At 45.7% G+C, this 14,529-nt stretch overlaps 1 protein-coding gene across 3 annotated transcripts in view; it reads right to left on the reverse strand.

The window, feature by feature from the left end:
• Positions 1-526: 526 nt before the first annotated feature.
• LOC147623533 (uncharacterized) overlaps positions 527-14,529 on the reverse strand; it is a 111,194-nt gene continuing 97,191 nt past the window's right edge. For all 3 annotated transcript variants that reach the window (XM_086821714.1, XM_086821713.1, XM_086821715.1), the window contains 7 exons: positions 5,761-5,851; positions 5,431-5,630; positions 5,055-5,302; positions 4,126-4,277; positions 3,748-3,849; positions 1,461-1,589; positions 527-1,372 (listed from right to left, as the gene is read on the reverse strand). In XM_086821714.1, coding sequence (XP_086677840.1) covers positions 710-1,372; positions 1,461-1,589; positions 3,748-3,849; positions 4,126-4,277; positions 5,055-5,302; positions 5,431-5,630; positions 5,761-5,851 — 1,585 coding nt within the window. In that variant the 3' untranslated portion in view covers positions 527-709. The remainder of the gene's footprint in view (positions 1,373-1,460; positions 1,590-3,747; positions 3,850-4,125; positions 4,278-5,054; positions 5,303-5,430; positions 5,631-5,760; positions 5,852-14,529) is intronic.

Here is a 14,529-nt window from a genome sequence, read left to right on the forward strand (position 1 = left end):
GGATGCTGGGTACGCCAAAGATCGCAAGCCCATTCCGAAGTGATTCCTGGGGACGGGGTGTTACATGTAGAACATCGGCCATGGGGTAAATGCCAAGAGGCCGCCTAGGTACAGCGAGTCGGATGGCTGAGTGGAAGGGAGAGAGAGAGAGAGAGAGAGAGAGAGAGAGAGAGAGAGAGAGAGAGAGAGAGAGAGAGAGAGAGAGAGAGAGAGAGAGAGAGAGAGAGAGAGAGAGAAATGAAATGAAATGAAATGAAATGTTATATTAACGTCTTCAAAAGGCCATAATGACCTATGAGACCAAAAGTTACATCATGGTGGATCTGATACAATGTCTGGATAAAAAAAAAACCCAGAAAAATGAAAAATAAAGATGATACTACTGGTACCTAGAAAATGAAACTGGAACTGGAATATAGCGAGGGGGGGGGGGTACGCTATGGAGGTGAGTGGAATATAGTGAAGGGATACAATAGAGAGAGAGAGAGAGAGAGAGAGAGAGAGAGAGAGAGAGAGAGAGACATGTTTACATTCTTGCAAATACATCTACATGCTCATATATACATGTGTAAAACAATCTGAAGTGCCACAAATGCTGCTTTGTAAATGTCTCTAGGTGTAACGAGAGTATCCAAATTACATAAGTACTCTGTTGAGACCAAAGGCTTGTAGGATATCAATACTAGCTTCGCTTGCTATGGTTTAGAGGTCAAAAAATCTGATCATTAAGGGACTTCTCAAGATCTGCGAGTTTAAATACAAGCGATGGCTGCCTTACCAACTCACCCTGACCGCTTGTCTTAGGACGGGCAGAAAGCGGAGGCACATCACTAGGAATATATGCTTCATTTGCTGGTTTGTGTGAGGAAACATTGGCTACAATTTCTTGAAGCTGCTTTGGCAATATGAGAGGATGCTCCCTCTCATATGCGCTCGTGTACTTGACATCTTGTGAGAATTCTGCCTCTTTTGGTTTGGTGAGCTCTGGCCTTGATAAAGATAATCTGATTTTCTTTTCAAGTATATCTGTTTCTAAAGGAGCGAGCCATATTCTAATGGAGTTGTCCCATGAACCTGAAAGATACTGGTTTCTGTTGCTCAAATATGCAAGGGTATGCACCTGTTCTGTGTGTCCTGTATATGCACACACTTGTTCTCCTGTCAAATCGAGCCTGTAAGCCCTTATGGCATAGTCTGATTGCATGCTGACAAGAAGGAGCATATTGGCTTCATCCACTAGCAGGGCTGTGACAGGTTCTTTTCTGTAACAGATGGATCGGATGGGGCTTAGTGATGTGGGGTCCCATAAAGCAATGGTTCCGTCATCTGAAGCTGTCACCCAGAAACCTTTATCCAAGTTGCACCATTTCACCTGCAATATTGAGATAATGGCCCTCAAATGAATCTTCAGATTCTGCACAAACGCCAAATACTTTTACAAACTTGTGAAGAGAACCTACAATGATTATATCTCCCAAGTTGCTTGCCACACTCTTCAATCGCCTCCTTTTGCGGGCATTCCAAAGCTTGAATCTAGGCTCTCCAGCACAAGAAGCAAGCTCATCTCTTTTGTCACAAAATTCTAAGTTCTATAAACAACCACAGTGTAGTTCAAAGAGTTGTTAGAATGTCTGTCAAACTGTATATTAATGATTCTTTCTGCTAGAACATTAGGGTGATCACAAAATGTGCATCATAGGACCTTCACCAAATGAAACCATAGATGGAAGGGCCATTAAGAGTGTGTATTTTATCTTTTAATGCAATTATTCTGAGCAAATGAACCCCAGGGGAGCCATTCAAAGACAAGGATGCAGGTGCTTAAGTACATCAGAGGCATTCCAAATATTGGAATCACTGTTGCAATTTTTTTTTTCCAAGAAAGAGACTTCTATAAATGCATTAAACTGAGAAAATGAACCCTAGGGGAACCATTCAAAGACAAGGATGCATGTGCTTAAGTACATCAGAGGCATTCCAAATATTGGCATCGCTGTTGCAATAGACTTCTATAAAGGGCATACAACAATCACGGCTATAATCCGGAATAGAATAGAATCACCCCAATATGTAAGGTGATTTCAACCACTGAGGAGCATCATCATGCCATGAGAGACCTGTGGGACTAGAGGAAAAGAAAATGCCACGGTCCCACTCCCGCATAAATATAACGCGCTTTGCTTGTGCGGAACGAGAGGACCCCTGAATACGAGCCCAAGTAGCCATGAGAGTATGGATAATATCACCCCATATAGTACTAATGCACTGAGACCCAAAGATCTGGACACCCTCAATAGCCTTCATGCATCTAGCTCTCAAGATCTGCCATGTTATAATACTAGCAACAATCTCCTAACTGGTGTCAATCCTCTGTCTTGGGGGTGTATAATTAGAGTGAGGGACATCCTGCAACAAACCATACTGGGCAATACCTCTACAAATGAAAATAGCAGAGTCTGTACCACTGCCCTCGTAAAAAAGCTGCGGATCGGATTGGGAGAGCCAAGCAACTGCCCCCCAAGTCACATGCATGGCATGGCCACTCAATTGCCCATAAGTTGGGCTATAGAAACCCCAAATCTGCTGTACAGTTCCGCATCCCCATAAAAAATGCTGCACACTCTCAGAATCAGCTGCACATCTCAGGCAGGTAGGTGCTACACCGAAAACCGATCTCCACTGATTGGTGGGAAGACCACCATGTAAAAATAACCAAAAGAGATGAGAGATCTAACTCCTTCTGTATGAATGCCAAAGCCTATGCCAATATCTGCCTTGTATCGTTGGAGAGATATCATAACTCTCCCAATCAGGCCAGAGAGTAGGGATCCTATGCATTTGTCGAGTGAGGAGAAGCCTGGCATTCCGGACCGTAAAACTGAAAAAGGAAAGGCTTTTCAATGGATCGAAGGCATCAATCCACTTCCACTCTCTTGGATCCCACTAAAAATATCTGATAGGACTACTACCATATAGCCATAAACACCAGGAGCCATGAGTCAGTATTTGAGGGGAAGGGTCAATGAACCAATCCTCACTGGAATAAGCCTAGTATCTGGGATGATCCCCTCCACGCTACATCTCCGCAATCTCCCTCCAGGCATGATAGAATAAATGATGCAATGTATAGCCTCCTAGCCTGGGAGAGCAATGACCTACAGAGGTATGCCTATCCTCGAAAAGACTCCTAGCCAACTCGGATGATAGTCTCCATGAAAGGTCCCAGAGAGCCACTCATGCGGAATAGCTCCATCAATCTGATCAATACGTATGCGAGAGCCCCTAAGGTTCTGAATGGATGCAGCTCTCCGATCTGCCGGAAGACTCTTAAAGGTCTTCCAAGCAAGAACTATGCCTTGATGTTATCGATTTGGACAGACTTAGTGATGAGAGGTGCTCAGTTATATTGTTTCTGCCACATTTTGCGAGTTCTCTCAAGCTAAATACTAAGTAATCTATAATGACTCTCTCATAAACCTGAAGTTGAGAACAAAGCCACATGTTTTGCATCCTGTAAATCAGTGTTTAAGGAGGACATGGGAGTGGTGCAAAGACACCCAAATGTACTGTGCGAATCATATAAGAAGCAGTCTAAGCATGCATAGATGCAGCCTGCATCCCTCGTACATTCTTGTTTTCAAACGATATGCCCTCACACATAATAACACTTAAAATAGCATACTGCCATGGTTTTCTCCATATGATTGAAAGCCACACTCAGGCCAATCTTTGTACTTACTGACATACTTGAATAGGAAGCTCGTGTGCCATCTCAACTGTGTCCAATGGTAGGCACAGGTTCAGGTCCCACCATCTTAAGCTCTTATCATATGAACCAGAAACCAAAATCTGCACTTTCCAAAAATAAAATATACCATCAATCTTGAGGAGGAAAATGACTACCTGCATAATGGTGTATCACTGCTACCAGTCAGCACATGGAAGCATAAAAGACATTGTAATTTGTTTAAACAACTAGGACCAGTTACAGATAACCCCCCTGCCCGTCCCATGGGCAGGAGGCTCAATGGGCACATTGACCAATGACAGACAGCCGGATATCTGTAACACGCCTTAATTTGCAGCTGTCCAATTGCAAAATCAGATATCTAGAATGAAGCTCACATCATCTCTACACACAGCAAGTGCAGTTATTTTTCCTGTATGACCTCTCAAAACATCTGGACCCCGGCTGGCAGACTGCACTGCCTTTTTCCATTTTGGTGCACCTGGATGGCCTTCCAAGTTCCAAACCCTCACCTTGAAGTCTGCAGATCCTGTGATATATAACATAAAGAATGAAAATTTTATGTTCTATCACATGGATATGCATGAAACTGTAACCGCAGTGGGTCACATGGAATATACAGAGATTCTTTACTTAATTAACACACTTTTTTTAAAAAAATCACTATTATATTACTTTACTGTACAGAGAAAAGCACCTCATGGGATTAATTCACAAAATTAAAAACAATCGAAAAACAAATCTAGATGTATCTGATCTAGCTGTTGGCAGTCGTATAAGGATTGACTGCCATCATTGATGAAAGTAATGATACTTGTCAATCAAGGGTGACTGGAAAGCGAGTTGATTGCGTGCAATCCAAAGTGACCAAAGAGACCAAAATCTTGTCCATTCAAAAAATGGAGCCGTTACTTGGAATCCCAAAATCCAAAGACAGCTTTCTTTTGCTGGGTGTATTATGGGCCAAAGTCTCTCTGCAGTTGACAGACTGGGAAATTTCCCGACATTCTTGCTAGCCTCCTCTTTATCTGCCAAAGATCCAGAAGTTCCCGGAGAAATGTGTAACAAGAAATCTAGCAGTCAAATGCACGTATAAACTATGCAAGAAATCATGGGTGTAAATACATCGCCATAGCAAGTGCTGGTTGGTAGCATTAGAGCCTGAACACCTTGGGCATTGAGTATTCGTAATCTTTCTTTTTGCCAAAGTTTCACCACTATGCGCAGGGTATACAAGAATGCAATGCAGATCTGTCTAGCTCCAACCAGTACCAGTGAGAGAGAGAGAGAGAGAGAGAGAGAGTACCAGTGATAAGAACATCCAGCTTCTGATGATGTAACATGCATAATATTGAATGTTGCAATGAGGGACCAAGCTCTGAAAGAGCCCAAGTTTTTGAAGTCCTATCAGTCTGCCACTTTAATAGAGCTCCATCACCGCCTCCACTATAAACTTCAATATCAGATGGAATAAATCCATCTTCGTCGGTTGCAACATCACTCTCCACCTTTGGCTCTCTTTGTTTCTTAAAGGAAGGAGACCAATTTGGAAAACTGTTTCCGAGGTGTGAAATGGGAGTTAGTTTTTCACTCCTTTTTAAATTTTACGGGCTCCTATCTAATTGAAATAGAGTAATTATTTAAAAACAAGTAATTATTAAAAGAGGTGATTTCAACAGTACAGTTTCTTTAAGGAAGATGCAGCTTTCATTGCATCTTCTTTTATTTTGGTTTGTTTTCTGTGGGCGACTACAATTGCTTCAACCCAATCACTATGGCCTTGCAAAACACGATGTGGTCCAAATTGATTATATCTCCATACTATTATCTCCCGGTCAGTTGTTAAGCCAATTGCAACATCCGTGTCTGGTGCATGGAACACCTGATTAAAATCAACCATTGAGCCTAAAGTAGTACATGAAATAATACACTATCAGGTGGAAGACACTAAAGTAGTACATGAACTAATACAATATCAGGTGGAAGACTCTACAATGAGATTGGATTTTTACCTTGCACAAAGGGAGCCTACGGAAGGAACAAGTATCTGCCACCCAGTCTGTTACATTGGCAGGAGCCAATGCATCAATAATGATAGGGTACCTTCAAGAAAACCAAAAAAAAATGGTTGAACCGAAAACAAAATGGATATTGCATAACATTTTTCTAAGTATCTTACGGATTTGAAATTCAGAGGTGTTGAGGTCGTTCCTAGTCATCCATGTCTGCTCTGGCATGTCAGAGTGCTAATTATGACATAAATGGAACCTCAAGCATACTATGTCACAGGCTGAACCATGTTACCACCCACATGAAGGGCACAAATTATAGGGATGTTGTAGAATGTATGTGATCCTAACTCTGTAAGCAATGCATGTGATCTTAATTCTGTAAGCAGTAGGGATGTTGTAGAATGTATGTAATCCTAACTCTGTAAGCTATGCATGCAAATCTGTTTAACAAAGCATGGCGTTTTTTTTTGGGAAAAAAGGAGACTTCTATTGAGTATGAAAAGACCATACAAGATCACGGCTGGAAGCTGGAACAAAACAAGACCTTATCCCAAAATGTAGGGTGATCTCAACCAATGAGGCACAAAGGCGCCAAGAAAGTCCTGTGGTGGGGGTCATTGAGAAAAAGATCCCTTGATCCCACTCCCTCATGAAAACAGTGCGCTTTGCATGTGCAGATCTGGATGGTCCCTGTATGCGAGCCCATGTGGCCATAAGATATGGTTTTTTTTTTAAATCTTGACAAAAATTCAATCAATCCCAAGATAACGTCTGAACCTCTCTGCATCCCCACACACAATGTGGAATGGTCCCTGCTGGAGCACCAGAGATGAGCTAAGACGGAAGAGAATCACTAACCAATGATGTCCACAAGTTTACTGGCAGGCCACTGTATAGTGCCAATTATAGAAAAACTGTGATCTTCCATCCTTCATAAACTTCATATCTTCCTCTAGGAAAAAATATGCACAGCGCTAGTATTATGCTATATCTCTCAGTAAGGTCTCTTGGTCTAGCTCCAAATGGTCTCTGAGGTGATTGTGTCTACCATACTTGTATAGACATAGACTGGTATTATCTACAACAGCTTCTCAGCATCAATCCAACGCCAATCATCCCAGTCCCAATGTGTATCTCACATAAAAACTTCCAAGTTCGTCCATCCACTAATAATCTAGGATTTTACATGAGCCATATAACCGACAGAACTCTAAGAAAGCATGTCACAGTTGTCAAGGCCACCAGCCATTGGTGGCTTGAAACCTTCTTGCCCTTAGAAGTACCCTTCAGGTAACAAGTCTTCTTTGGAATCAAGTGAAGTATGCTACTATGTTATCACCAGAGAATGGATGGAAATTGCAAAGAATTGAATGGCACTAAAGAATGGACAGAACTGAACCTTAAAGAGCCTCTGGTTGATGAAAAGATACATTATATTTGCAGCCACCCTGGCTGCCCATGGGACTTCGCACTGGTCAAAGTGGTAAAGTGTCCATTTGTGCCAGTCAAAGTGACACTGGGCTAGCCCAAGTGTCACACCTCTTCTTTGGACCCACCTCTCCAGATGCCATCAATGTCAGTCATGAAGAACCTGCAGCCGTTGCTACATACTCAATGTGTCACGACCCTGTGTTTTTCTCTGGACAGTATGCAGGTGTGCACGGGGACATGGTGGACAGTGTGAATGGCATCGGTTTGGAAGTCAAAAAGGACTCAAGGTTTTAAAAAGGTCCCTTGTTCACAACCCCATGTGGGGGGAGGGGACAAAAGGTGCACTTACATGCTGGCTTGCTGGACTGCAGAAAGCAAAGGGCTGGATGCGCCTCTCTATTGGCTGCAGGACTTGGGCTGCAGCAGAGAAGTGTGTTTTTCCTGGTCGGCAGAGGCAGCCAGGAGGATAAGGCAGGGGGCTGGTTTCTCTGGACATACAGGCGCAAACCAGACTTGATTTTTCAGAGAGTACATGGGCTGTGCTTCTCTGGCTGCTGTGCTACAGACAACACAGGCACAGACCAGGCTTGCTTTTTTTGGAGAGAGAAGGTTGGCTGGTTGGCTGGTGTGATACAGAAAACACAGGCGCTGAACCTTCCTCTCTCTCTTTGCTTTTTGGAAGGAGAAGACCAGTTGGCTGCTGGACAGAGGTGCACAAGTGTGCTGATCCTCCTTGCAACAGGGATGTTTTGAGACTGTTTATGGGTTGTTTTGCTTGGCTGCAAGTTATTTATTTATTTATTTATAGAAAGGAGACTTCTATTAAGTATGAAAAATTTTTAAAATGGAGATTTCACAACAAGCAAACAAGCAAGGTGGAGATCTCAACCAATCAGGAGCCCTGTGCTGCCAATAGGGTCCCGAATGAGAGGATGTGAAAAAGATACCAATATCCGACTCTCTCATAAACTGGACGTGCGTCCTCTTCGCAGCCCTCAAAGATCCCTAGATTCTGGCCCCCCAGGTAGCCATAATGGTGTGAATAATATCACTCCAAATCCTGCAGAGACACTGAGAAACAAGAACGGGAGTACCCTCAATAGCCTCAGTGCATCTAGCCTTCCAGATATTCCAGGCTGAGATGCTAGCAATAATCTCCCAAGAACTGTATAACCTCTGTGCCGGAGGGAAAAGTGTGAAAGTGGCAAATTCTGAAGACAACACTTCCGAGCAACTCCTTGTTTAACCATAATGGCCAAGCTCCTGTCAGTCCCCTCGAACCTCAACTGAGGCCCAGACTGTGTCAACCAAATGATAGAACCAAAAGAAATGATAGCATCCCTCTTAATCCTACCAAAGAGGTGTGCAATCGCAGACCAAACCCTTTGTGCTTCCCTGCATTCCCATAAACAATGGTAAACTAACTCGGAAACTCCTGCACATCTAGGGCATGCTAGGCAAGCACCAGTAAACAGACCTCCACTGATTGGTGGCCAAACCACCATGAAGGGAAACCCAGATAAAGGAGGAAATCTGTGGCTTCCTATAAGAATGTCACAATCCCCGCCAAAATACCCTCTGAATGTCAACCGAAATGCCGTAAGACTCCCAATGGGGTCTAAGCGTAGGGACACTCTGAATGTGTCCCAAGATAAGATGTCTGGCATTCCGCACCGTACAACTGAAAAAAGGCATGCTTTTCAAAGGGTTACAAGCATCTTTCCACTCCCACTCACCGGGGTCCCAATGCAAATGTCTAATAGGGCAGCCACCATACAACCAAAGACTAACACTCTCTGTGATCATCCCTTGGGGGGGGGGGGGGGGGGGGGGGGTCAACAAAGACGTGCTTCCCTAACTTGCCAACAACTGTGACTGGATGAATATGGGGGCCCTCAATAAGGTCCTGCACATCACATCTCTCTAGCTGCCATCAATGTACAGAAAAAAAGACCGGTACATCATCCTCCCTAGGCAAGGAGATACCCATAACCTGAAGAGGAACACTTGTCTCGCAGAGAAAACCCCAAACCAAGAATGATGACGACCTTCCAAAAAAGATCCAGTAATCCAGTGGTTGGGAATGGCTGCATCAATCTGTGCAATCCTCCGGCTAGAACCTCTAAATGTTGCGTGACATCCAATCTCTTCACCTCAGTAAGGCTCTGAAACCTCTTCCAATCTAGCAGTGTGGGGCATAGGGTCTCCCAGCCAGCCCAGAGAATATGCATAGCTGCCCCAAGAGGCCTACCATGCACATCTAAGATCAAATTATTCCACAGAATGGGTTGCCGGTTAGCTTCCTCCGCTGAACGCGGGGGGATGTGTACCAAAAACTCCTCAAGCAGTCCCAGGCCCGTAGGAGGGACCTAACCAGGGGGAACGAAGGGGAGCGGTGAATGTATCTGAAAAAATAAAGTGTGAGCTGAGAGTCCAGTCACCTCCGCGAACAGGGACACACTTCGTGATCTGCTGCATGAGAAAGTCCTTCCATGGCTCAGTGCCTGGAAGAAAGCCCCTAACCAACAAGCTTACAGAGCAAAGCCTTACATTGCACCTTGGGGTCAATGATATTCAATCCCCCTTCCTGCTTAGGCCTGATAATGGTTTCCCAAGCAACTCTGGCCCTGGTGTGTGCATTTCCATCAAGCCTTGACCAAAGAAAGTTTCGAATAAGGCGACGAAGCTGGCCAATGCAGCCCTTATGAAAAATCCAACACGAAGCAATAAACCAAGTCGTGGCTAGCAAAACTTGGTTAACCACCAAAGCTCTACAGGCCAAGTCGAGCTTCCTCCTACTCCAGTGATGAAGTTTGCTTTTAATGCTTAAGAGCACTAGAGCAAACTGTTGTGCAGGGGAGATGTCAACGCCCACCTGACAACCAAGGTATCTGGCAGAGCATCCTCTCTCAGTCCAAGTAAAACCAACATCTGTACCCCAATCTGCAAGAGGAGAATCACTGATCCAAAAACCAACTGATTTATGCCAATTGATAGTAGCTGTTGCTGCCAAACAAAAGGCCTCCAAGGCTGTCTGGAAAGCACATAAACAAGCATGTGAAGCCTCAAGGAACAATGCCGTATCATCTGCTAACTCAAAGTCCAATGGCAGCCTGAGACCCACAACACTAGGGGTAGCCCAAGGAAACCTGCTCATAGCCTCAGCTACAATGAGGTAAAGTAAGGGGGCGAGGGGATAGCCCTGTCTCACCGGATGGGAAATCTGAAAAACGCTCGCCGCATCCCCCACTTTTTTTTTTTCCCCAAAAAGGAGACTTCTATTAAGTATGAAAAATTTTACAAAATGGAGATTTCACACCAAGCAAGGTGGAGATCTCAACCAATCAGGAGCCTTGTGCTGCCAATACGGTCCCGAATGAGAGGATGTGAAAAAGATACCAATGTCCGACTCTCTCAAAAACTGGCCGCGCTTCCTCTCTGCAGCCTTCGAAGATCCCTGGATTCTAGCCTAGGTAGCCATAATGGTGTAAATAATATCACTCCAAATCCTGCAAAGACACTGAGAAACAAGAACGGGAGTACCCTCAATGGCCTCAATGCATCTAGCCTTCCAAACAATGGCTCGATTTGTTTGTGGATGCCAAGTGGATATGAAGCCATGATGCAGGGTCTTTGCAGGCTTCAGGAGTTCTACTATGACGGCTGAGTTTCCAGCCTTATTGTAATCAAAGCTCTCTTATAATCAATTAAAGAAATACCGCAAGGGGCACCACTGCGTTTTGGGGCCAATTGGTGTCCGTGTATTGTTTGCAAGAGCACTCTAGCTCCCCCTGTTTGTTTTTCTTTTCTTGGTCCTCAAAGGTGTTGAAGTGTTTTGTGTGCAAGTTTATTTTTGCATCGCCCTTTGGTTTTGTCTGAAGATCGAGGCCGGTTTACACAATGTTCACCTATGATTGGCGCACCAACTTGTGACTTATGCATGACATCTACAGTGATAATGGAGGCAACTACACTGACATTCCATCTTCCACCATGGATGGCGGTGTTCCTAGTTTAGGTGATGCCCACCATTGGGACCGATGTACAAAGAGGCCAACCCATTGATATTTCACTGATAGCGCACCAACTTGTGACCAGTGCATGGCACCATTGGGACCGATGTACAAAGAGGCCACCCAGTGGACTGCGCTAGGGCTAGTATAGTTTCTAGTTCAAGGGTTAGTGTGCTTATTGGTTTGCCCGCTAGAGCTTCCTATAGCATATTTTCATCTCGAGTCATTTGGTTGCTCTCAATGTCTAACAGTGTGTCAATCCTCTTAATCGTGTTAAGTGGTTTTCTACATGTGTGGTCTAGTGGTGTTCCAAAGGTGGGGTGTGTTACGTCCCAAGGCTAACCAAGGTTAAGACTTTTAGGTTACGTTAACCATAGCCTACGGGTTAGGCATCTTAAGTGGGGGTTAGTAGCTTTCATGAGACATGCTATATTTGGCTCCTAGTTATAGGAGGCCTATATAGGTGACTTTATGAGTCAGTTTGAGAGAGAGCTCCTAAGACCTAGACTCGAGGCCTTGAGACCACTCTGCGCTTACATTTGATGGGTGTATACTGGTGATATGAGATGCCAGGGCCTTTGCACGTGGAGCCATACCTTGGATGCTGCTATCCCTTGTGCTCGGGAGTGAGCCTGAACGGCTCTATAGATGCCAATGTCTATGTGTGTGTCCTTTATGTTTATGCTTAATCTCAGGGATTGTTAGCCTGGGGGCTTGACATTGGTATTAGAGCCAGACTTGTTAGAATTAAGCTGGGAAAATACATCTCATGGATCTTCTCGGTTCTGATCTATGCGCTGCTTTTTGTCTTCCGATGCCTAATGGTATGGGACACTTAAGAGAGAAGATGGAGCAGAGTCAAAAGTGAACATAGAAGACACTGGTTAGGTTTGCTTAGACGGTTCTTGAAATCGTTGTGTATCTATGAAAATGCAGGAGCTTTTTGTCGTGTTTATCTGAGATTTGTGTGGTCTTTGACTGACCCTTGTATGCATGTGTTTTGAGGGTGAAACCCTAGGCCTTGGTCTTTTTTATGCACATGACGTTTTGAGACTGTCTACTGTGTCATATAAAAATCTGATCAATTTCTACAGAGGGCTTAATCCTATGCAGTTTTGGGTGTATAGGAGTTTTTGCTTTCTGGGACTGTAATTGACATTTTATGCCTACATGACTGTTCATTACCTTGGAATGAGCAGACAACTGAGTGAAGGGGGGAAACCTGCTGGTTGTAGCCACTTAAACCATCCATGAAACTGTAGAGAGCATGACCAGCTACATCTTCCAGCACCCTGTCCATGAAGGGGATGGGGAATCCATCTTTGATTGTGGCCTTGTTGAGAGCACAGAAGTCAACACAGACCGGGATTTTGTTAGTCTTCTTCTTGGGGGAGATCCACTTCGTGTGTTCCACCAGGGCAATGATGCGAGCGGCCTCCATTTTCTCGAGCACCACCTTCACGGCTTCTGCATACTTGGGGTTGAGTTTGTAGGCACGCTGGTCAGGTACCGTCCTGGAGAGGGATGGTATGCACGCCTATGTCGGCTGGCACGTCGTCCAGATCTTGGTAGGTCCAGGCGAATACATCCTTGTAAGAGTGGAAAAAACTGGTGGCCTGGTAGAGTAAAGCAGGGTGGTCCCATAACCAAGAAGCCAGTAGAATGGGACATGGATCCTCTGGGGTGCCTAGGTTGAACTCCTTGACTGGCTCCTGGAGAGGGATGGTGTGCACGCCTATGTCGGCTGGCAGTCATCCAGATCCTGGTAGGTCCAGGCGAATACATCCTTGTAAGAGTGGAAAAAACTGGTGGCCTGGTCGAGTAAAGCAGGGTGGTCCCATAACCAAGAAGCCGATAGAATGGGACATGGATCCTCAGGGGTCCCTAGGTTGAACTCCTTGACTGGCTCCTGACATGAAGGAAGTGGGAGGGGCTCTCCAGTGGCCGCGGAGTGAAGGATGTCGGGGTCATGTGCTGGTTGTTGGTCCAATGGAAAGTCACCAAACTGCTCCTTGGTCCAAGATGGGGGTAGTTCCTCTATAGGGATTGGGGGCTCCACGGTAGCCGCGACCTTCGGCTGGCCCGAGATGGGTGTGGCTATGGGTGGATTTGAGTGCACCTTTGTCGTGGTTGATCCCTTGGTAGTGGCCAACGGTTCAGATGTGATGAAGGTGGAGTGCTTGCCACGCCTTCTATTAGTGAGAGGCTCTCCTAAGTTAATCACCTCAAAGTGCTCGATCTTGAGGTCTTGAGGGGTGGAAGCGTCATGAAGTGGTTCTGGTTCTCCAAGGGCCTGCTTTTGAGCACGAGTGACCACACCTGTGGTGGGGTGCTCCACATGAGATGAGGGTGGTGGGTTGTTTGGGTGAGGGGACATTCCTAAGGTGACAGAGGGGTGCACTGGCACCAAGGAAGGGGTGTCTGCAGCACTTCCCACAGAGACCAAGTGAGTGGCAGCTGGCGCTGGGAGGTGAAGTCAATGGAAGCACCATCTCGTTGCTTCGGGCAGTCCCGAGTGTAGTGATCTTTGGCCTCGGGGCAGTGACGGCACGAGGGTGTCCCTTCTGGATGAGGACATCAACCTTGTTAGTGACCATATTCCTCACAGCGGTAGCATAAAATGGGATGGTTACGGGGAGCAGGTGGGCGGGGGACAGGTGTGACTGCAAGGGTGGCGGGTGTAGGAGGTGGTGGGGTGGGCATGAGGGGTGGAAGGTAAGGGTTAGGGGGTAAGGGTGGGTGTGGGTGTGGGTGTGGGAATGCGGGAATGGCGGGCGGGTAGACAGGTATGGGTGCGGGGGTGAAAGATGTGAAATGGCTGGCGGGGGTGGGTGGCAGATGCAACGGTCGTTGGTGATGCAATTGGCGGAAGCCCTTCAAATAGTAGCAATCCCTGTCCTCATGACCACCTTTCTCACAGAAAGAGCAGTACTTTCTCCGTGGGCACTCTTGGGGGGAGTGCCCGGGGCTTGGCAAATGGCGCACCACACTGTTTTCTTTGCCTCTTGTAGCCCCTTGATTTCTTCTATCTCCTTCTTTAGCTGGGCCAGGGTGTTGTCTTCACTTTGCACCTTGTGAAGCTTCAGGGCGTCCAGCTCCCTTGTGAGTGCAGCCACAGGGTCTGTGGGTGAGGACGTGGCATTCTCCAGTTGAGAGACCAACTCTTGGAAGTCCAGTAAGGTGGTACGTGCAGGCCTACTTTCTTTGATCTTTTGTTGGGTGGACTGGGGCAGGGCTTGCAACACCCATTGCTTGACCATAAAGTCACCTGGGTAGGTTGGCAGACGAGATACCAAGACCCTTGTCCACGTCATCAGCTCAGACA

The sequence above is a fragment of the Cibotium barometz genome, chromosome 27, assembly GCF_041138505.1.
Source record: "Cibotium barometz isolate CiBa-2024 chromosome 27, ASM4113850v1, whole genome shotgun sequence".
Lineage (NCBI taxonomy): Eukaryota > Viridiplantae > Streptophyta > Polypodiopsida > Cyatheales > Cibotiaceae > Cibotium > Cibotium barometz.